Source organism: Grus americana, chromosome 11 (genome assembly GCF_028858705.1).
Source record: "Grus americana isolate bGruAme1 chromosome 11, bGruAme1.mat, whole genome shotgun sequence".
Classification (NCBI taxonomy): domain Eukaryota; kingdom Metazoa; phylum Chordata; class Aves; order Gruiformes; family Gruidae; genus Grus; species Grus americana.
Window position 1 is genome coordinate 15,063,927 of NC_072862.1, and position 23,953 is coordinate 15,087,879.

Sequence of the window (23,953 nt, forward strand, 5' to 3'; positions counted from 1 at the left end):
GTTGCTTTGTAATCTCTTAACATGTTGTCTTTGTTGATTGAGATATGGTGTGTAAACATTTGCTAGTGAGAGAAATATTAGTATTTAGAAAGTAAAAGTACTGTGAGTTGGACTGAACATACCAGTTTGTTATACATGCAATAAAATTAATTTACAAACAGATGTTATTAGTAGCTGGAACAGTGATTCAGCCATAGAGTTCATTTAGTTCATTTCTTCCTGATGCCTGTAATACAGAAATTCTGGTTATTCCAGTGTATAATTTAGGCCCATAGCATCTCACCATGCAAAAGAAAATGGGGAAGGGCTCTAGAAGATAATGCTCATGGTGATGCTAATCTGAAGCGATTGCTTGACTTTCCTAGGACTTCATTGACTCACACCTAAGCTCTGACCCTGACACCCATCCTGTTCCACTGCCAAAATCTCTGCAATCCCTAGGCTTTATGCAGTCAGATGCCCTCAATAGGATGGCTATATTTTTCATTTAAACTGACTGTGTACAGAGCAAGGCCGTCTTTGTGGGAGAGTGTCTGTTGTTGGACACATAGCCTGCCCAGTTTTGTTTCGTATGAGGTGTACCTTCTAACGAGAGTCTGCAAGGAATGGACAAAGCCAGAACCAGAATGAATTGGACACATGAGATCTTTTCCTTTGGCATCTCAAAATACTTGTTTCCTTAAAACAGAGCTTTGCACTTCTCAAAGGGAGCCTCTTGTTGATGGGCAGTGCTGAAAGTATGAGAGCCAGGAATACCTCTGAACTATGGCAGGATGAGATCTGTGTGTAATCCCATCAACTCACCTTTATACTTCCACAGGAAGGAAACTCTAGAATATAAGATAGAAGAGAGCTGCTGTGCCCTCTGATCCTGTGACCTTGTAAAAACCAGGCCTCCAATCTGGATGAGCCGAAGAATAATGTGCGCCAGCTGTGCAGTCTAGATGTAGCATTGGGAACCAAGAGTCTTTGACAAAAAAAGGCGCTTGGAAAGGCACATTAGCACAATTAATACCACATGGTGACCTTATGAGGACTAGAGTCCTTGGGGTCCCTTTTCAGAATTAGACCTGGACCGAATCTAACAGCTGGATTTTGTTTACACTAGAGGGTTGCTGTGGTTTAGTTAGCTATACTATTGCTTGTCTGTATTGAATAGGAAAAGACCAGGTCTGGAATTCTCAATATCTCTATTTTATTATACTCAGAAGACACATTCTGATAATTTTTCTGGGGATTCCTGGCAGGAGCAGTATGAAACTTAATCCCTACCTCAAGCTCTGCAGTACTAGATTAGCTCATGTATTGCTGTGGTTAGGGCTAGAGAAGATACAGAAGAGTGTTATCTCAAGTCTATGGGCCAGTGGTACTTCAAGCAAGGAGCAAAGGACTTCTGTTTCTCATGTGTGAGTGTTACCTGGTTGCTGTAAAGCCTGCTAGCAAGCTCTCTTATTTCCTGTATTATTATAGGCATTCTGCTCAATCAGAGATGTTGACCTTGTCTGACTCCTGAGAGCTATGGTTATGTTTCTCTTCATTATTGTGGGCTATAATAATGCAATACCTGGAACCTGCGACTTTGTCCTTGGTAATGGCACAGTCTACGACTAATGAGATTTACTTAAAATATTTTCTTGAGTAGGGTTTCCTAAGAGTGATCTTTGCTGACTGGAATAAGCAATATTTACCCAATCCAAGAGTTCCATATCCTTTTGTAGGGTTGTCACCATTTTAGTTTCTGTGCAAAAGGGATCTGCAGGATATTTTGAATGTTTTTGAAAAAATTCCTTTTTCATTAGGCTAAAGAAGTTGCAGCTTTTTAAAAAACATTTAGGCTCCTATTGCCACATGTACAGTATGAAATAATTTGTAATTTGGTGGGTTTGTATTTGTATGTTTAAGAACAAAGTTTGAGTAAGTCACCTCAAAGAAGATAACTAAAAATTGATCTATGAAGTGGTAAAAGTTGGTAAATGCTATTTGTTCTGTTGGTAAATGCTATTTGTTCTTTTGGTAGCTAACATGCATCTGCTTCTCTCCTCTCCTGTAGCGGCTGAGGTTTCACTGCTGGAATAAATTATTTTAAGGTGATTGGTGTTAGATCCATCCTTAGAAAATGAAGGCCACAGCTTTTTAACTAGAAAATGTTATCAACATCTTTAACAGTAGTCATTGTCAGTAATCATTTCTTTGCTGACTTGGAAAAAGTCATAATTGCTGAGACTCTACTCTGTTACTTGAAAAAACTATGGCCTCCCTCAACAATACAAACTTGGGTCTCTTTGAGGAATTTAAGCTGTTTCCTGAAAGGAGGTGGGGGCACAGTTGGGGTTCTGTCCACCTCTCAGCTCAAAGAATTGGTCATTTGTAGGTATGGCATTGATTTTTGGGAACTGTTTTCAGCTGATATTGGTTGTGCTGTGATTTATTCAGTTGACTACTATGCCTACCTGATGTTTAGTTACCAGATAATGACATAAACCTAATGATGAGGTACTACACGGTAGTGCCACTCTGCCAGGTAGGTTTTAAGTTTGTCCAGTTTGTCCATCAATTGTCTGTGTATCAGCTGGCTGGAACTGGGGATACTGGGGTGCATGGGGCAGAGATTTCAGGCTAGCCGGCATCCTGGCTTAGTGACAATACGGGCACGACTGCAGGATGCAGAAGAGCTCTTGGTACTGAGGTGAGTGGAAGTGGCAGCAGTACCCGCTAAGAAAAAAGGCAGGTGGCAACAGCCCAGGGAAGAACGTCAAGGTGGATCACTCCATCGGGCATTACTCAAGAGATTTTCAGCTGCAAAAAGGTTGGGAACTAGTGATGTAGATTACATTTGGATGGAAAGACTTAAAAAATTACTATACCTTCAGCACTCCAGCTCCAACAAAAATTCACTGGCTAACAGCATAGGATTTGATTATAACCAGTAATAGCTATTCTATGTGTTGAAAAAACTGAGGAAATATCTATTAGCGGTACCCCCTTTTATTATAATGCACATGCGTCTTATAGATTGAATTGATTGCAGAGTAGAACAAATAACTGTATTATATGAGTGGCTGAGACAGTAACTTCTTAGAAAACATTAGAAACTACGTATTTTGGAGATATTGTCAACATATGTGAAATTATGTTCCCATACACTACACTGATTTACTTTTCACTTAGGTAGTCAGCACCGATATGTTAAGTTCCGTGTTCTTCAGCTCTCTTGCTTCAAGCTAGTCTGCTTCCTGTAAATGTGAACTGAATATGTCAGCCTTTATAAACATCATATGCACTCTGTTCCTCCCAAACAATTGTAGCTGTTAGGAATTGTTCATTACAAAGTAACTTCTACTAATGTTCAGAATCATGGAAGTAATTTGGGGAGAAATACACTTTGTTCTTTTGTACTTAAATAACATGACTCTCTGCCTTAAGGATAAGCTCAAGTCAACATTAACTGTGGAACCACGAGCAGTGTTCACGTAGCATAGTTTTAAAATGAGCAAAACAGCCAAACCAATTATGTCTTTGCCACTTTTTAAATACTTGATTGTAGCTTTTAATGTTTTAAATATTGTATTTATTAGATTTTTACATAGTGTTTCCTACTTTTAAAAATACATCAGTTCTTTATTAACCAAATAATTGGTTTCTGTTGTTAAATCAAGTGTTTTTTGTAATGAATACAATATAATAGCCTATATATGTGTCTCTTTTTGGAAGAATTAAGGCAGACATAGGTAAACTTTCTTAGCACCTGATACTGACCTGAATTTTTTATTTTGTTTAATCTTCTCTTTCAGAAAGGCTAATGTTGCATTCTGTCTTTCAGCATCTTTTTGGCAAGTTTTTTATTTTCTTATTTGGGGAAATAGCCAGCTAACATGGTACTCATATGCTTTAAAATAATTTCTGGAATACTGCAGATCTTTGTTGTATTTTGAGAGTGGGCATTTTCTTTTGTCTTGGACAGTGCATTCAACAGCATAGCTACCTGCGGAGTTGAGTTGTACTAATTAACTAGTTCCCTTTTGCATGACAGGAAGAAACCCTACATCTGCTTTTGTATCTAGGCTTTGATTTGGTTCTGGCTTCTCTGAGCTGCTGGGCTGCTATTAGTTCCTGTACAGAATCTCTGGTCATTGCAGACATTAACAGCTATTGTTTCATCTCTTGTAGCAATGGCACTCACTTCTCTTAGCATTCCTCCTTCTAGTGGCAGCTCATCTTAAAATCGATCATATTATTTGTATGAGTCACAAGGCCACCCGGATAGCAATTTAAGAGAGCATTTTCCATAGCAACTCCTCCTTAGGCTTTCTGTCACGATTCTTTCCAGATGTGCTGTTGATTCAGGTGATGTTCAAAATCCTGCTTAGAAACATCTTATTTTTCTGTTGTCTTGGAATCTAGAACTCATCCAAGGTTATAGTAAGTGTACAATTTTGTACATAGTTTAAAAAAAAAAAATCAAATCAACTAGCAAGTTTCCTGCATTTGATTCTAAGCAAACCTTTTTTTGTTTGAATTGGCTGGTTATTATTTTTCCAAAAGCACTATTGATTTTTGTTACCTTGCCTTAGGTTTTGGAAGTAATTTAAAGTTTTTGGCTGTACCATAGCCACAGTAGAAATTTAGCAATCTTTGTTAATTTAAATGTTCTTGCAAACATATCTCTTGTAGGACTATCCCTGGAGAAACCTGATTGTATGAATTTACTGTCTGAACTGTCTGAGTACTTTCCAGTTTTCAGTGCTGAAATCTGCACTGCTTTTTTTTTTTTAAGTGGAGTTTAAATTTGGAGGGATAAAGTTTCTCATTACTGTTGAATGTCAGATTTGAAAAAGAAAATTTAAAATTGAAATGATTTGCATCCTGCATGATGCTTCTGTGCTGTGCTTTTATTTTTCTACTGCAACGTTCTTTTAAGCTACGAAATTTATACCTGTGTTAAAATTCAAGCGTACGATAATATCTTCACATCCTCTTTGCCGAAAAGTGTCATCCATCCTGATCTAAGCATCAGGGTTTCTAATAATAATCCCTTTTGATTTTGATTCTTTCAATCCCTTCTGATTTTGTTTCTTTAATGGAACAAGTTATCTTCTGCTTTTGTATTGCTCTTGTAATGTCTAATACAGGTTTAAGTAGCTTGGCTGCCAAATACTAAAGCCTCTTGTAGTTTTTGTTGATTTATTAAAGAGTTCTTAAATTTTAATAAGATCATAAACATCACTTTACCCAGTGTTCTGCAACAGATCTGTATATTTTTCTAAGATACAGCCATCAAAAGTTTGCAAAATAACATCTAGATAGTATTTTGAAGTTCTATTGTTGAAAGTATTTTGGGGTTTTTTTAATTATTGATGGTTTTTCAGATAACTTCTCTGTTTTCTAAAGCTCTACCTTAAAAATAGACTTTGCACACTGATCTCAACATATTTTCTTTCTAACAGAAAAGTCATTTGTATCCTCCCATTAATGAAATTCAGTGAGGAGGGGAACTCTCAGACCTTGCAAATCTTGCAGATACAATGAGGTGGGAGGGAAACATTGCTTATTCTTGTCGTTTTCCATAAGATAAAAGCAGAAAGAGTGAGGAGGAAAATACCGCATTCTTTGTTAGGAAGGAAAGATTGGAAAATATACAAAAGACCACTATACACGGTCCTGTTAACTCCACTGTCACTTTGAAGATTACAGCAGTGCATTCATTGCCAACATATATGTGTCTAACTGATGAGTAAACTCAGCTGTGTGCCATCTGGATGGATCTCAGATCCTACGGTTGATGGAGACATGACTGAATTGACTACACACATAAGTGTCTGAAAGTCTAATGCCTTGTGACAGGGCCACAGCTTGGTCATAGTTTTGACATGGATCTTTTTTTTTTTTATTATTTATTTTTTTTTCCCCCTAAGCATTCGTCAAAGATGAGTGAAAGGCTAGGAACATCTTATCAGAAATTAAAAGATCTACATATAACTCCCCCCTTGCAGACATGCCCCTTTTCCAGCTAACTCAGTGACTTTTGAATGGCGGCAAACTCTATCCAGTTCCCACTGGTTCCTCAGAAGTACTGTCTGTCCCCTGCCACTCCTGCTTGTAACCTGGGTGTCTGTGCAAGCTGCTGGTCCCCAGCTCCCTGCTGTGCTATCTTTCTGTGCCCCACCTTGCAGGCTCAGTAGCTTCTTCGGAAAAGGTCTTAATATCCCCTTTCCCCAAGAAGATTCACCTCAGTCAGTTATTTTTAACATATACCTGAGAATACCCAACTAGAACAGATACCTTCTGACATACACCCAGCTGATATCTACAGAAGGGAGTAATCTAATTATGGAAAATGCTAGTTAAAACACTGACAAGGAGAAGCAGTTTGATTGCCCTACTATCGTGGTTCAACCCCAGCTGGCAGCTAAGCACCACGCAGCAGCTTCCTCACTCCCCCTGTAGTGGGATGGGGGAGAAAATCAGACGAGTAAAAGTGAGAAAACTTGTGGGTTGAGATAAAGACAGTTCAATAGGTAAAGCAAAAGCCACATGCACACAAGCAGAGCAAAACAAGGAATTCGTTCCCTACTTCCCATGGGCAGGCAGGTGTTCAGCCATCTCCAGGAAAGCAGGGCTCCATCACGTGTAACAGTCACTTGGGAGGACAAACACCATCACTCTGAACATCCCTCCTCTTCCTCCTTCTTCCCCAGTTATATGCTGAGCGTGACGTCATATGTTATGGAATATCCCTTTGGTCAGTTGGGGTCAGCTGTCCCGGCTGTGCCCCCTCCCAACTCCTTGTGCACCCCCAGCCTACTCACTGATGGGGTGGGGTGAGAGGCAGAAAAGGCCTTGGCTCTGTGCAAGCGCTGCTCAGCAGTGACTAAAACATCTCTATATAACAAAACCATCTCTATATTATCAACACTGTTTCCAGCACAAATCCAAAACATAGCCCCACATCAGCTACTATGAAGAAAATTAACTGTCCCAGCCAAAACCAGCAGACCCACCCAACTAACAGTAAGTGCCGTATAGTTTTTATTTCTAGTTCACTGATTTTAATAATTTTAAAAGTATCATCAAAGAATTTTTCCATCAATGTAGTCCTATGGATTAAGTAATTTTATTATCCATTTTTGTAGTAAAATTTGAACTAACTTGATCTTAGCTCAAAAGCAGACTTTCTTTGCTCTCAGCATGAAAGTCTCTCAGTTTTAGAAGTTTTGCTAAAGATGGTTAGAAATATTCAAATCAATAGAGAACTTCATGTATTAGTCCTGTTAGTCTAGTATGCTATGTAAGAAGTTAATTGTTGATCGAGACAAAACATGCTACAATTTTTTGTGGAACTATCTTAAAATATGCAACTACTGTTATTTCTCTTGCGATGGCTCTGTTGCCATTCAGACATCCATCTTGCTGGGCACTATGCCTTCTCTCTGATACAGCTCAGTGATATACATTATGCCTCTTTCATCAGCTTTGAGAAAGTCGATATGAACTGTCTTCACTGTGAGTCAATGTGTATTATGTTAGAGCTCTAAGACTGTACATATGCCTTTTTTTAAAATGCTTCCTTAGTCTGAAACAAATTTTGAAACAGTTAACCCACCAAAGAAGATCAATGAGCAAACTTCTTTATGCAAAGTTGAATCATATGATGGTCTTCATGCTCCTGGCAATGCTTGTGAATAGCTCTGTTAGCAGGGAAGTCGTATAATTAAATAACATCATGTGGTATCCTATCTCTTTCATTCCCAATCTTTTAAGATACTAATTGGAGAAATATTTCTGTACTGTTGTCTAATTCCCTTTCTCCTTCCTCCTAAAATATCTTATGCCTGCTCTAGGCTTTCATTGTCTTTACTGATACTTTTCTATTTTCTATTTATTATTTCATATGTTGTGTTTTGGGCATGTAGTATTTTATTAAAAATGAAGGGTTTTTTTTTAATTGAGGTAAAATGATGGAGGCAGGGTTTGAATAAATGTTCTCTGACCAAATGCCTTTAGGCACTTAGGTCTTCAGACATCCCACACCTAAAGGAATGGTGGCCTGTTAGTTTGAGAATAAATATCTTAATTATCTCCTTTACTCAGATGCTGAACATTTTTTAATGTTAAGGTTAATAGTTGCTTTTCTGTGGCTTGATCATAAATATATATCCAATGGTTCCCAATATAACAAAATCCTCAGAAACGGTATGTCTGGAGCGATATGTTTAAGTTTATTCTGTACCTAGGAATACCTTATCAAATAGGCAAATTTAACAAAAATATTGTAGTTTTAAAAAATAAAAAATGTTGAGGTGTAGTAATTTGTAGTCTTTCCTGTATCTATCTAATTAAGCTATGTAACGGTTTTAACATACTCATAGTGTAGCAATAAGCAATGGACATCATCTTGTTAATAATGGTAATGATGATTCTGACTTCACAAGAATAATTAAAATATTAAAACCGTCAGCCTATTTGGAGGGTGTGTGTTCAAAATTCTGAGGAGTTTTTTAGTTTAAGGCTAACATACAGAGTTGTACTCTGACATATTTGTGCCTAGTGGAAATTATATGACGCTGGTTGACATAATCTCTGTCCGACACCCTATTTAGTGAGTGAGCATTTCAACTGTGCCCTCCAATGAGTTATCAAATATGAATTATGCACTGCCAAGAGAGTGCATTTTGTTAATCATACATATTCAGGCAATTTTTATTCTTGAAATTGCCTTCTAATATACTGTAAAGCTCAAGGCATAAATTCTAATACATATTCATATTCATATTGATTTCTATATGTTGTTTCAAAATGGAGCTAATTATTCCCTCTGTGATATACTTTAAAGTTCAATGTAATCTACATTGGATTTTATGAGTTTTGTTATATATGTTATTCAAAGGGCAGCTGCCTGTAAATTTGTGGAAATTAGAGGGAGGGCCTTAAGTTACTTCTTTCAAAATCGGACCAATCTTTTCCTTAAATTTCCCATGGAAAGGAAGGAAATAGATTTTAGTATCTTTTTATTTGTGTTATCTGTTTGCCAAAAGGATAGTTTTGTTGATCAGCATTTATTAAAAGTTGAAAGAAAGCCCTTCTCATTCTTTAGCATAAACATCTACTTTGTAACAAATGGCCATTTGGAATATATTGTCCATTCAAATTAAGAACAGAATGCAATTAACAAAAGTTTATGAGCTTTTTAATATTCTGTCTCTGCATCTGAGTTTTATGTGTCTTTGACTCAAATATTTTGAGTTCTCTGCAAATTCATTAAAACAATAGTAACTCTTAATGGTAACTTTTTTCCAAGCTTAAACGTTTATTTGGCAGTTCAAAAACGTTACCAAGAACTATATTCTAGAGACCCAGCCATCCATCCTGCAAAGTACTTTTATCTTTGTCTTCTATAAACACAAAAAGCAGTGTTGAAGGACGAGGAGGCTGACAATGACAGATTACCTATAGTTTTGTTTTCCTGTTTAACTTAGGTGGACCCTGTGCAGTGCTATGTTCTGCTGTAACACAATCCCATGTGTTCGGATGCCATTGTTCTTGTTCGCAGCAGTCCCCATCTCTGCGCCGTATTGTGGTATGGCATGAAACAGGCAGCGGTATTTTAACCGAGCGCTGGTTGCATTCCTATGGAGAAGCGTTCAAAGACAAATGAACAATAGGAGTCAATTCTAGTAAAAAGCTGCAAAACCCAGAAATAATTGTCACCTTCTAACTTCAGCTGTGTTTTGCAGCGCTGTGAATTCATTTTTTTTCTCTGCATTACTCAGAGTCCGAAGCTTGTTACATCTACTCATGTGTGAGCAATGCCGCCCATTTGAATGAAATGATAATGCAGCAGTTATTGAAGCATGAGCTATGAAATGATGATGTAATTGCTTTCACAGATGAATATGTCTTTTCTGAGGAGGTCTGTTTTACTTAGCTGTCATTTCTAGAACATAAATCATCGAGACATCAGAAGTGCAATGTTACAGGGCTTGAAAAAGTTCAGAGAATTCAAAGGGCAGCTGAGTGCCTACTCCTTACTTGAAAATTAGCCCCAAAAGATGGGCATAAATTTCTCTCTGAACTTGTACCTTTATACTGGATGATTTTTGTTTGCTTATCAAAAGACCTATATGTACATTCCAAATTGCTGATAAGGGGAAAGGAAAGGAATAATTTAAAATTGGCAATCTAAAGACAATACTGTTAGTGGGAGATGCAAGGAGAGGTGTGGTTTTGGGAATAGTGAAACATAGGGAAGAAGCACTGAATTGTGGCGCTGGAGAGGTAAACTGGAGGAAAAGGACAAATGGATAAAGAAAGCAGCTTTTTCAAGAAACTCCTCCGTGATTATTCAGAATCAAGTCCTCTCCTTTCCTTCTTTGCATTTACTCTCAAATTCCACAGTAGGGACAGCTGCTTCTTCCTGTTGCTGCTTGATTCTAGCCTAATGCAAATATATGCCTAATACAGGTGTAATATAGAGACTGTTTGTTGTCTGTCTCACACAGTGTAAGCTTTGAGATCTCCTCCTCACACCTGCTCCCAGCAGAAGTCTTGAGCAGACGGTACATTCAAGGTTTGATACTCAGATAATATGAGAAAAAGTGCCTGGTGGGTTGGACTAGTGGACGGGGGTGTGTGAGAGCGGGGCCCCCCGTCTTTCTGTCCCATAGTTAATGGAGCGTCCTCTCCGCTTCGTGGTGTGTTTGGGCTGTGGAGCGTCAGTAGGTCTCTGTGCTTGCTGTAAGGGCGCCAGGCCAGTCTGAAGTGCTATTTCATGCTGGTTGTTTCTTCTGAAAGTATTTCAGAAGGGATTGTTCTTTGAAAACAGTGCAAATTAATTGTTCCTTTAAAAAAAGTAAGCTATGAATATGCTTTTGTAAAGCACATTTAGTCAGGTAATTGGAGACAATTACCTCAGACATACAATTTTTGGATAATCATCTAAAATCAATAGTGACTGAATTTACATGTTTGTGTCACACAACTAGCTTAGTCTAACAACTGTCGTTGAATATACAGATTTTAAATTTCATGCTTGTGATCAGTATGTCTTGTTTTTAAAGAAAAAGCTTTAAAATACTAATAATATTCTGAAGTTTATTTTCTAAAATGCATGCACATCCATAATGGATTAACAGCATGTTTTAACAAACCATTTATTTGCTTTAGGAGTGACAAAGAGAAGCTGTTTCAAACAGGATCTCTCATCACCGTCTATCTCTAGTCACCTCCTACTGAACTTAAGGTTGAATACTGGGGGTCATGAGGGAAAGAAAACAATAATTAAAGGGAAAAAGTTGATTGAGCTGTTTTTTTTCTCCTTCAGTACGATTAGCATGTGAGAAGCTGGCTGAGTACTCTACTGTATATCATTAGTTCAAACATTTCTGACTTGATTTAACTTTAATGGTGACTTTTTATGTTGCATTTCTGTATTTTGTGGAGAACGGCTTAAGTAGTAAAGGCAGTAAAAGTTCTTGTTTCTATAAATCTTAATCTTGGAATTCTGCTGGATTACAATTGGACTGTTTCTAAGAACTCACCCCACCTCCGAAAAAGTTGTCATGAGTTCTTTTATTAAAGCTCAGAATATTATTCTTAGACTAACAGAGGTGGGGAGTAAAGCAGGAGTGTTTACAGAGTTCACTTCTAAATTGACTGTGATAAGTGGCAATGCAATGTATTATGATTAGAGGTTTCTGGGAGACTCTTTAAGAAGGTTAACTGCAAGGCAGCTCTCAAAAGAAAGCATTTATCTTAGTGGTCATCCTTCAGTGTTTTATACTACTGAGATTTTTTTGTGGGTGGTTAGAACCATTTTTTGTGTTTTATTAGCTGTATCTTGAATACCTCCTACAAGCTGAATGACAGTTTAGGGTTATTAAATCTGTTCTTAGTACATTTTTTTATCCATAGTTAATCTTGACTAAATATATGCTAGCGAACAACCCTTTTTTCTCAGTTGTTGCCCATATTTGTTAAAGAAATTATTCCATTTGACATTTGTTTAGGCTGCAGTTTGATAAAATACTGTATACAATATACTTTTTCAGTTTGGCATTCAACAGGGTCTTTCATGGATTTATTTCTTCTCGCATTATCTTATCTTCCCTTCTAGTATGCTAAGGCTTCCTTTTCATATTAAGTAATTTTTTTCACTCCAAGACAGACGCTTTCACAAATGCATACTCTATGTCTGTATTGCTAGAGATCTACAAGATTGCGTTTTTCAGGTGTTAGGTTACATTTATAATTGAGTTGCTTTGGTATCATCTGCTTTCTCTAATCCTATGTATGGTGTTTTTCTTTAATTCAAATTGTTCTTTAATGCTTCTTCTAGTGACTTTACTAAAAGATTTATACGATATTATACTTTTTGTTTGTCTAAAAGCCATGCCTATTATCAGATGAATAGTTGACAGATCATCCAAGGAAAGGCATCTCCGTGTTCCACTGTCGTTGAGGAATGGCCTATGCAGTATAAAGTCATTCTTATCTGTAATGGCTGTCATGGAACTTTTCACAGAAACTTGATAATTCTCAAGTTTTGTGTTGTTCTTTGTTACTGTAGATGTAGAAATTTAAATGTAAAAGGTCTTCCAGTCATAGGAAGGCTAGCAAGCATGTGGTGGAAGAAGATAAAACGTGACATTAACTCCAAGGACTACTGTCTCGTTTGAGACACAGAGTAAATCAGCTTTAAAACATCAAATCATTGAATAATTGGATTGCTGGTAAGGTCATGTCTTGGGGCAAAATTAACTATACCCATGTCATTTCTAACAGGCATTTGCCTAAATTGTTCAAAAAGACTTCCACTGGCAGTGACCGTCTTTCCCCAGCAATTTCTTCCAGAACTCAATTGCTATTCATACTTCCCTGCCATTGTCGTTAGACCTTTGCTAGATATAGGGAGGAAAAAACCCACAACTTTTTCTACTGCAATTTATGCACATTACTTCTTGTTCTGTGTGCCATGGATGTGGAAAAAAAATATTCTATTTTAATTTGACAAAGCATTTTATGTTCTCATTGCCATGTTGCCACTCATAGACTATTAATTATAGTTTTTTCCAAAGTTTTCTCGTCAGTCATTTCTCTGGCTGCTTTTGTTGTTCTCCCTTGAGTAGTGTCCAAGTTGTTCATGGAGAATCGTATCCAAACTGGATTCAGTATTTCAGCTAAGATCTCTGTGAAGTCACGTAGATCAAAAGATTCACTTGTCTTGCAATCTATTTCTGTTTATACTTCACAGTTTGATGTTTGCCTTATTCACAACAGATCATTAATATGGAGTTCTCCTTAGTTTTCTAGATGGCATCTTCGGTGTGTCAAGACATTTTTATTCTTGTCTTCTTGGCACTTGAAGATCCTTGCAGTCTCAAGTCTCACTGAAATGTAATAAGTAGATTTTCTAGTCCATCATCCACATAGTTAACGAAAACATTAAATAGAGTGGAATCTGGAATAGTTTTGGGTGGAATACCACTTGCATAAATACATTAATTCCTGGTGTTAGGAAGGGACTGTTTCTTTTGTCTTTTCTTTTGTATTTTAGTATGAAATGACATATTTGTGCATAAATAATAATAAATAATAATAAATCTTATGACTAAGATATTTGTGCAAGTTTCTTGGTACTTCTCACTGGAATCATTAGTGCCTTAAGCTCTGATCTCGCAGCTGCAAGTGCGCTCATTAAGACACTGTTATATTCACTGGCTTTGTATTAAGGAGACTGACTTGAGGTAGTACGTTGCTTTGGAGTGGAATGCAGTCCTCCTTTGCCAGGAGAGGCGAAGTTTCATTTCATGAGTTTTGCTTTTCCATGGAAAATTCTCTCTCCTCTCCTTGTAATGAGCAACCATATTATAGTGGAGGATATATACATTTGGAATCCTAGGAATTACTTTATGTGTGTCAAAGGAAAATGTACGGAATAATTACCAATGTGGAGCAAATGCTGTTAGATTTAACATATGTTTTATTAATCTGAGAGTTTACCTAATTTTACTGTGTACAGTTAGAGTGATTTTTCTTGGTATTAAGAGTACTACCCTGTTATTTGTATAACAGATTAGTTTGCCAAAAAAGAGGAAAAACTACTAATAGCAAAAAGGATTACTCTTTATAAATACTACTGTTAAAGAATGTCATTTAATTCTGTGCTCTAATAAATTATTTTAAAATGTATTTTATTACCATCATTTATTAAACAATAAGGAGACATTTTGGCTGCAAATGATAACATCTCTATAGAGCTGTATTTGGATAGTCTTTTTTTTTTCCTGACACAGTAGATAATTAGGAATTATAAATTATGCTTACACTCTTCAGCATGTTAGCTGGAGAGTATATCAGACTGTATGTTGTTCTTGGTGCTGGTTCAGGTCTCAAATTTCAAAAATTCTTGCACAGAAACGCACGATGAGTTTCAGTTTCTAGCAGTGAAGCAAAAGTGTATTACTCACCTGAGAGATTTAGACGAAGACCTTGCCACCTGTTTACGTTTCTGAATGAAGTTTACTTCGTGTTTGTAAGCGAGAAAGTCATTATTGTCAGCTGTTTTGCTGGCATCTTAGCCTTGTTCCTAGTGGTCGGATAATCTAATTTCAAATGTTTCCTACAAAAATGGTGATCTTAATTTTTAGCAGGGTCACGGGGTAGCTAAAACAAATTGCTTCTGTTCACCAGATTTTGTTCTTCCATAGGAAACCTGAAGTATGTTGACAGGGTAGCACAGCAATTTTCAGAGACGTTGCTAAACCTGTGTGTGCTATGTAATAAATGAGAAATGATGATGTAGAGCTCTGGGTCTACCCCCACAGGCTGCTTCATGAATGCTTGGATCTCTTCGCTTATGATGCCTCACAGCATGAGCAAGGTATTTTTCAACCTCTATCTCCCAGGGTCTTAGTGGAGGAACTGTAACCCTGGTGGTATGCTAGGCCATGCACAAGTAAAGGAAGCCATTTCGATTTCTTTAGATGCCCTGTCACAACCTGCATCTTTATTTTGTACTCTGTAAAATAATAATAAAAACTGTTGGGTCTCTCTGTCTTCCCTCTGTATTGTAGTAGTTAATTGCTAAGGATATAAGCAACCAACATGTATTATTTGGTAGAATATACAGTCCTGCTCTGCTGAACTCTTGTTAACCCGGATGCCTGGTTAAATGCCACTGGATTATATATTTGAGGATATTACTGTTCAGATTATCCATGATAATAGACACAGATAATATGCCGACATACTCCAGGAGTACGTCTGTGCAGACAGATGCAAGCTTGCTCTGCCCACCCTCTGAGCAGGCTGTATGTGAGCCAGTTCCAGTCTGGAAGCCATCAGCCTGTTGTGTGGCACTATGCCCAAGCTAAAACACCTTGTCTTTTAGATAAATGAGGCTTTACAGCTTCTGAACTGAAGCTGACTCACATTCAGGCCACTTCAAGAGTACTGGCAGCATGAGTTTGCATTCAGCTGCCCATCTGTGTAGATATATTCATCATTCCACGTTGCTGTGGAAGGACTTCAGTAGAAATCTCCATCCTTGTATTCTTGTGCAGTCATCTCTCAACATTCGTAGGTTTAAGGCCTCCTAACTCCACTTACATTTACTATAAAGATAAGAATTTAAAAATATATTGACAATAATTTTGTAGGGCCAGTTCAAACTTGTGTATGTGTTGTGGGTTTGATTCAAATCTTAGAGCGTCTCAGTGGAGCACTTATGGAGTCATATGACAGCAGCTATTTTACAATGGCTGTGAACCACTATTTCCTGGAAGTGTTTGGTATGAATCATTATTTCCTGGAATTAAGTGTTTGGTTACGTATTTTCCCAAGTATTTTCCCAAGATAGGAGAAGTAGTGTACTGAATGGAATTATCCTGTGAGCCCCAAGACAATAGAGAAAAAAAATGTTGTTAGCTTTCCCTTGCAAAAATGTTCTCATAACTTTTGGTTGGTTTTCATAATCCCTCAACACCATCAGCTGAGAAAAAGCATGCTAGGGTCTGCAAAATCTTGTGGTTTTGTGGCTGCAGAATCCAGAGTGCAGATTTTTTCAAAGTGTATTGACTGGCTCTCCTCTCCCGTGGAAGGTTTTACCTCATCTGCTACTTTAAAGTGGGGTTAGAGGGTGTTGCACAGTTGAACGACCACAAGAACGTGTCGTCATTGTGGCTGGCAATACAAAAAAGATGGATGTGAGTGAATCCCATTATCAGATGTTGAAAAGATACCAAAGAATTCAGGAGTTCTGACTCTTCTTCCTCACTGGTCAGGTTTGTGTTTTCGCTGCCGATTTTGAGGCAGTGAAATAATCTAAACTTTGGAGGAGAAGTAAAATTTCAGTATAGCTTCATGTAGCTTTCAAGTCAATTTAAAACCTTTATTCTGTTTGTGGCTTTTTACAGCTGTAACGTGTTACGTATAATAAAATAACATTATATATCATTAGAAACCTCATAGACGGCAAGTATTTACCATGATGTTTGGGATTAGATGAGCAGATGTATTGGGTCTGGTTGGGATGGAGTTAATTTACATAACTTAAGAATTAATCTAAATATATTTAAAAACCTTGGAATTTCTGAGATGTAGATTTCTTTACCTGTTTTCCTTCTGAATTTGTTGGGTTTTGATGGTTACATAAATGTTTGTCTTCAGATATTAAATAAGTTTATATTTCAACTGATAATTATGGTATAAATAGATTTGTATTTTGCTGTTTACGAGAGGTTCCTACTTTACAGCAATGATTACCATGAATTAAAGATTAGGATTTAACCTCACTGGTGTTGCAGACAGGTCAAATGTTTGTCCTGTGTATCCTGAAAACCAGAGGAACACTGTGAAACCATTTTTAGAGAAGGTTTTAGAAGAGGAGTATTTTACGTAATAATGCAGTGTGCTGTTCCTTTGGCTTTAAAGTCACAGAATACCTGTTGCTGACACTTTCTGTCAGAAAGCTGATGTTATCACCCCTGGAGAAAACCCACCTTTGAGGGTTAGGAGACATTTCTAAAAGAGAAAAGTACAGACTTGCATATCAAAGGTACTGCGGAGAGCGAGCTGAAATTGTGTTACATTTTTCTTTGTTTGAGCCAGATGCTCAGGAGAGGGCATATTGAGATTGGATATGGTGCATAAATTCTCTGCTTTCTGCAAGGTGAGAGGAATTGTTGAATATGGTAGCAAATCAGCTTTCTTCTATTTCAACACATTAAAAAGTTAAGATTTTAATGCAGATGTTAAGGAATTGATATTGTATTTGATCACAACACATGAAAACTCCAACAGTCTTTTACAAATTACCACACAGCAAGTTTTATTATTATGAGGTTTACAGAAAACAATATACCTGTATCTCATTTCAGATTAGCATTATGGACATGTGACCCTTTGATATATTATTTTTTCTTTAATACCTGTTATTTAAAGTAATTAATAGCTTTCATTTAAATTAGGACTGTTGGAAACTTATGGCATCCTCTTTTAAACATCATTTAACTGTGATTAGAATGAAGACAGAATAATAAATGAGACTATTTAAGTGTATGAATAAAATGCAACTGTTTATCTAAAATTGATCCATGTCTCATAACTTTGAGAGTAAAATAAATGAGTTGTTTTTCTTTGACTCCATCAGAAATATTGTCCTTTAAATATTTACATTAATACATAAGGAACTTTGAAATAAAAGTGAAATAGCTTTCTTGACATTTTTGCTGGCAAGCTGAAGGACTGTGAGAATTCCAAACTCCTAGCTCACCTTGACTGTACGAAGTTCAGGAGCCATATTCTTACACTGGAACTTAAGGTTAATTTATGGCTCATTTATCCATGTTTATTTTTTAATGATTGATCTTATATAGTCCCGGAGAAAAGCATAGGCCATAACACATTCTGTTCTAAAAGCTATTAAGTGTTATATGTTTTTTCTCGGCTGATAAGTCATGGTCTGTCATTGAATGCGTTGCAGAAGATGAATATATTTCTTTTATTTAGGAAAATAAGGGACCGGTTATGGCCTTGCCAACGTGAGCATTTTAGAGTATAAGAAATAATAAGATACTGCAAGATCTGTGTTTCCAACTGCATGTTGTAAAAATTCCCTTTGTCATATGTCCTCACAAACTATTTATGATGTGACCCTGCTACCTTCTATGTAATTCTGTATGTTTCTGAGTGCTGTAAGTTTCTGTTTGCTTTATGGAGATTGAGGGGTCAAGATTCCAAAGGAAAAGATTCCTCATGAACAATTAGATCAAGGAACTTCTTTTCTAGATGTTGTATTTTACTTCTAGAATTATAGTTTTGTGGTAACACAACGAATAGTAATAAATCTGTAGGAAAACATGTAAGTAAATGTGAGGACGATGTCCAGAGATCTCTGTACTGAGGTGTCTAGGGTACCAAATTAACAGGGTGATATAAAAATATTTTTATCCATATCACTTTGCTTTTTATTATTGAATCTGCATGATTTGAATAATTCATAACAGTTTTATGTACGATATTCTAGAATTTGGGAAAGTGAATTAAAAAAAATAAACACCGAAGATTTTTAAAAGCAAGACATTTCACAGAAATATTGTTAGATATCATACTGTAGTAAAATAGACTGAGGTAAATGTTGTATGAAATAGTTAAATAATGAAAAATCTTTAAAGAGAACTTTTTGGCTAAAAAAAGACTTGAGAGTGTTTGCAATTAAAAGAGTGTTCAGAAGGTAGTTGATTGTTCTCCCAATGGTTAAAAGAAACACCTAATGTAGTATGCAATAGTAATATATGTTCTGTTTTAATGAGAATATAACAATTTTTTTTTTATTTTATTTTATCAGACAGGAAGCTTTACTTGCTGCAATTAGTGAAAAAGACGCAAACATTGCCTTGCTTGAACTGTCTGCTTCAAAGAAAAAGAAGACTCAAGAGGAAGTAATGGCTCTTAAGCGAGAGAAGGACAGATTAGTACATCAGTTAAAACAGCAGGTGGGGAGGCATTCATTTTCATGCTTTCGTGGCATTTTCATTTGTACTATTTTATTTTGACCTCATATTGAAAGTCTTCAAGCCAGGTCTGACATATGACAGCAGTTATGAAAGGTAGGAGGTGTTCAGTGTGTTTCTGTATGGCTTCTCTGTGGTTGATAAGCATTTAGCTGCACGTTTGCTTGGCTCGTATTACATGCAGCCAATACGCTTTCTGTTTTCCCTCCTCATATAGCTTCCAACCTTCTTCATTGTGTGGGACAGAGGGGAGCAGATGCTCCTTGCCATAGAGCAAGATCTATCCATTCCGTTGACTCTTTCTAACCTTCTTCCGTTCAGTTATTTGCTTATCTGTTGTAAAATAATTGTGTTTTCAGAAGGTTTCAGGCTTTCTGAGAGGTTATCTGGAAATCGTGATTATCCTTAAAAGAAGTTCTCAAATGAGTAAAAATCACCCTATCTTCAACACTGTAAGTCATTTGGGGTTTTAATAAAAAAGCATGTAGTTACAAACTCTAGAAACAGATTTTATCACAAGCAAATTTAATTTATGTTCTGCTTTATTAATGAGAAAAATAACCATCCTAGACACGGTACACATGTGCCAGACCCAGTACATAGGTCTCTTCTCCGTCTACTTCCAATATTTAACAGAAGTCTGCATACTGTGCAGTGGGTACTCCCCCTGGTTTTTAAAAGGTAATAGTCATAGCCAGAAGAGGTACTGTAGGCGAGAGGACGAAGGATGTGCAGATAGCCTAGGTACTAAAGACCTGTACTGTGTGACATTAAACACCTTTCCTCTTTCAGAATAGGTGAAAAAGATGAGAAAGATGTTCTCAGACCGTGTCTGAAGGTGTTGTATCTGATGTTTTGCTTTGTGTGATATTACTGAATTCTGTGATTGTTGCTTGAGGAGGAGGAGAATACCATCTGCAAAATCTTTCTGGTCTCCTTAGCCTGTCCAAGTAACCACTCTGCTGTCAGGCAGTGGGCCACTTTACAAATGAGCATGCCGTGTTAATCATCTTTAGGACATACTGCATAGTCAATGTTATGATTCTTTATTCTGAATCAGGCATTACGTACTGTAGAACTCCATGCAGTCAATAACAGAAAGTTAAGGAAAACCCTTGCTGCTATGCTAAATTCCCAATAGCTCTGACCTCATGCATCTAATCATTATAGCTTTTTCCCACAGGTCTATAAAAATAGGAAACAGCCCCTGAGCATGAATTTATCATCCACTCGTGATGCTGACTTCATTAGAGACATTCCAGCCAAGTACCTGTGTTCCAGTCATGATGCACTCATGTCTCAGGTCAGTCAGCTGGCCAGGAGACATTTCACCCAAAATTTAGATGCTAAATAGGCACATGTGTTTTACGCTTTTTAGTACTTCATCCCACTGTGCTGCATCAGAGCAGGTGATGTTACCTTCCAGATAATTTTAGGGATTTTTGGTTTGGTTTCCTTTGGAAAAGAGAAGGCAGTTATTTTCTCCTTTAGATTCCTTCTCTTTTCACCTTTATCTTTTGTTACTAAAGAGTAAATGAATACACCACTCTGCCATGTTTCATCATACCTGTCATGGATATTTTTAAAAGGTTCATCAGAGACTTGGGCAAACCGGGGTTTTTTTCGTGGGTTTTTTGTTTGTTTTGTTTGAATTTGTACCTTTAAGCTATTGCTGAAAAGTGTTCAAAACATTCATAACTTTCTTCAGACAGAGTGAAGGGACAGCAGAAGAGGATTGCTAGAGAGGCATTGTTTTGGATAACTTCAGTTAGAATTGTAACCAAATACTTCAAATACCTCCGTTATTTATAGTGATAAAGATCTTCAGTAAAGCTATTTAACTAGATTAAATTGATGCCAAAATAATCTCCCTGTTATCTCAGACACCACAAAAAAAAGAGACACCAGGAACAGGAATGTGGTTTAACTAGGTCACCACTTTATTACACTTAAGAATTATCTGATAATAGAGGTTGTAGAGATCATTCATACTTCTTTAATCCCTTTGGGGAGAACCACTGTCAACCCCCAAAGCTTTCATATGTGCATCTGACACAAAGGCTTGTTAGTGCTACTCTTCCTTGTACTCGGTGGTGGGGGGAAGCGACAGATTCCACAGTGTGTGATATATCCACAGTGTGTGATATATCCACCCTGTTCCTCAGTTTCTTTGAGAGGTGCTGTGTCTCAATCTATTTCTGATTCACGAGAACCTCAAGGAATGATCAGCTGCAGCATCAAAGTTTTTCTTACGGCCTTATTTGTCCCATTTCCACAGCTGTTATACTGCTGAAAGAAAGAAGAAAAAAAGGCCCAACTTCTCCAGCCTAATATGATCATGAGAGGAGAGAGATTTATAAAAATTAGAAGATGACTCACTAAATAATGCTAAACATTAGGCCCCCAGATCCACTCCTGTTCTATACTGTAGGAGGAATTTTTGCTTTGAGTGGCAAAACAACATGGTGGGCAATGATAAAAATCTATATTCCCTTCATGTATATCCACAATAGCAAATCGATTTTTCATGCTTCTACCTATCCAGTCGAGCAGGAAGCCTTCTTCTGTTCATGGCTACAGGAGTCTGAGAACTTATCAAGGCAGCCGGGCAAAGGATGTGAAATGCAGACCTTAAATAATCCAAGGAGTTTCTTTTTATGTTGCTCCTTTTCGTGCTGCTCCTCACAAAGGTTCTCTGTCTTTCAGTTAGTGATGGGAAAGCTAGGCTGTGTATGAGGCACTGTGGCTGAAAATCTTGTTAGCAGAGCATCAGAAAGAGTAGGCTTTCCCTGTTCCACAAAGAGGCATCGGCTGATAAGAGTAAATGTGTTGCAAACTCCTCCTTTCTCCTTCAGCATCTGCAATTCAGACATTTATTCTGATATATTTATATCCTAGAGGAAGTCCCATTCTCGATTTGCACATCAAATAATGCATCTCCTGAACATGAGAAATACTGTTGTATCTGTTCTATGTTGCTACAAAATTGCTACTATTACAGCTGCATCAATTTTAGGAGATTTCTTCATTAAATGTAAAAATATTTTCTACTCTGTTTCAGAAGAAAGTTGGTTTACTCCACTTATTTTTCTGATTTCCTTTCACTATTTCTGTGCTACTTCTAATGTTCTCCAAATTTTGCTGAGAAGTGTTCTCTTCAGAACCAGACTTTCATTTCACCATTGTGTTAGACCTGCAAAACAGAAGGGCAGTTGTTACAGTGTAAAGCAGCAGTTAATAGGGATTATGTCTTAAATCATGTAGACGAGCTATTGGGAAATCATTTGTAATTATTTTAGAGTGCTAACAGAAGTTAGAAATTTGCTTGAACATAATTTCACCTTGCCTGGAAATCTACATGCACTGTTGTAGATGTAAGCAAAGCTCATATAGAAGCAACGTCCTAGAGTTTCTGTAGATCATCTTGTTATATTTTCCTCGTTATACTGCAGAGTTCATGTGGTGATGCTACGATTGAGCTTCTAATTGCATCTGTTCTCCTTATGTCCTGCATGTCTCCCAAGAACATCTTGTTTTTCAAAGACTTGTCATTATAGTAAAGAAGCAATAATTTGAAATTAGCCTTCAGTCAGGATGAGCGTTACCATTTGAAAGAGAAACTATTGTTTCAGTCAAGTTTTATTTTGTGATCTTTATAGACAGGTAAATCACTTTGGGCTGGATAAGCTGTTGTGTAACTTCAACCATAGCGCTGTATCGTCATATATCTGACAGTTTGATTTGCTTTTTGCTTTTGTTTGTAGTTTCGGGAGTTTCTTTCTATCTCAGAAACTCTCTGAGTCTGTTTCTGCCTCTGGCTCTTTCAGTGGCATCCTAGACTTTGTCATGTAGTTGATAAACTGCAATTCCATATTTCTAGCAATTTCAAATCATGCTGTACTATGGATCATTGCAATGGATAATACCTAAAAAAGCGCAACATTATACTCCAAGCCTAGGATGCTGGTTTGCTCTTGCTATTGAAGTGGTGGCTTCAGTGTCTGAGGTAGGATCGCTGTAGCTTGGAAAGTCCTCTGCTGATATGAATAAGTGACTTCAAAGGGCTTTTCTTTGAGAGAGCTACGGAGGCTGTTTCTTGAGAGCGAGAGAGAAGGAGAGGTATGCATGCAAATTCATTGGAATCCAAGATTTCTGATTGTGTACATAAAATGCCCAGGAATATCCCCTGGTGTAAGAAGGGAAGTCATTATCTTCTTCTGGAAAATCCTGTTGATGAAAGTAAATTTCTTAGAGTCAGAATTTTCTTTTATACAAAAAATGTGAATACTCCTCCTTTATATTTCCCTGCGCAGGAGAGGGCTAACTACTGCTCTTTCCCCTAACTCTGATGAGGCCAATAAGGGTCGCAATTTAAGGGAAGGGCTTTACTGGATGTACTTTGTAACATTTATAGGTGCTTACCTAGTTAGAACATCAAAATGTTTGCAAGTTCATCTGCTGCTACTCGGAATGCTGTACAAGAGCTGTGGTGGCTCCCACCATGCGAGGTCATTTGTAGGCATCAAAAGCCTGCTTCACATTTAAAGAGACAGGGCGCAGTAAGTAGTAGATGTCTTAAAGGTTCAGAAGGTCAATTCTATTAAACTCGGCAGAGTAACCCAAAGTATTGAGGTTACTCATAGAATTTTACTGTTATTGGATTAAGGCCAGAAAAACAGATTCTATCGCTGCGCTGTAATGTATCGCAGACTTGCACTGAGATTGAATTGCCTAAGTGCAAATGTGGCTGCTTTTACCACAGAGTTACACTGTGTAAGAACTTTTCTAATCACTCTGGTAGACTCCTGAAGCATCCTGGTGTATTTTGTATTTCAACTGGAAGCTTCTTGGCTCTCCGTAAGCTTCCTTAGGATTACTTCAGAAGAATATTAACATTGTGCCGCAGGCAATGAACATGACAAATTCCATGAGAGGAAGAGAAGTAC

The 23,953-nt window shown here is 37.2% G+C and overlaps 1 protein-coding gene across 16 annotated transcripts in view; it reads left to right on the forward strand.

Moving 5' to 3' along the window:
- ERC2 (ELKS/RAB6-interacting/CAST family member 2) overlaps positions 1-23,953 on the forward strand; it is a 509,200-nt gene that overhangs the window by 340,197 nt on the left and 145,050 nt on the right. For all 16 annotated transcript variants that reach the window (XM_054838820.1, XM_054838822.1, XM_054838825.1 and 13 more), the window contains one exon: positions 18,842-18,989. In XM_054838820.1, coding sequence (XP_054694795.1) covers positions 18,842-18,989 — 148 coding nt within the window. The remainder of the gene's footprint in view (positions 1-18,841; positions 18,990-23,953) is intronic.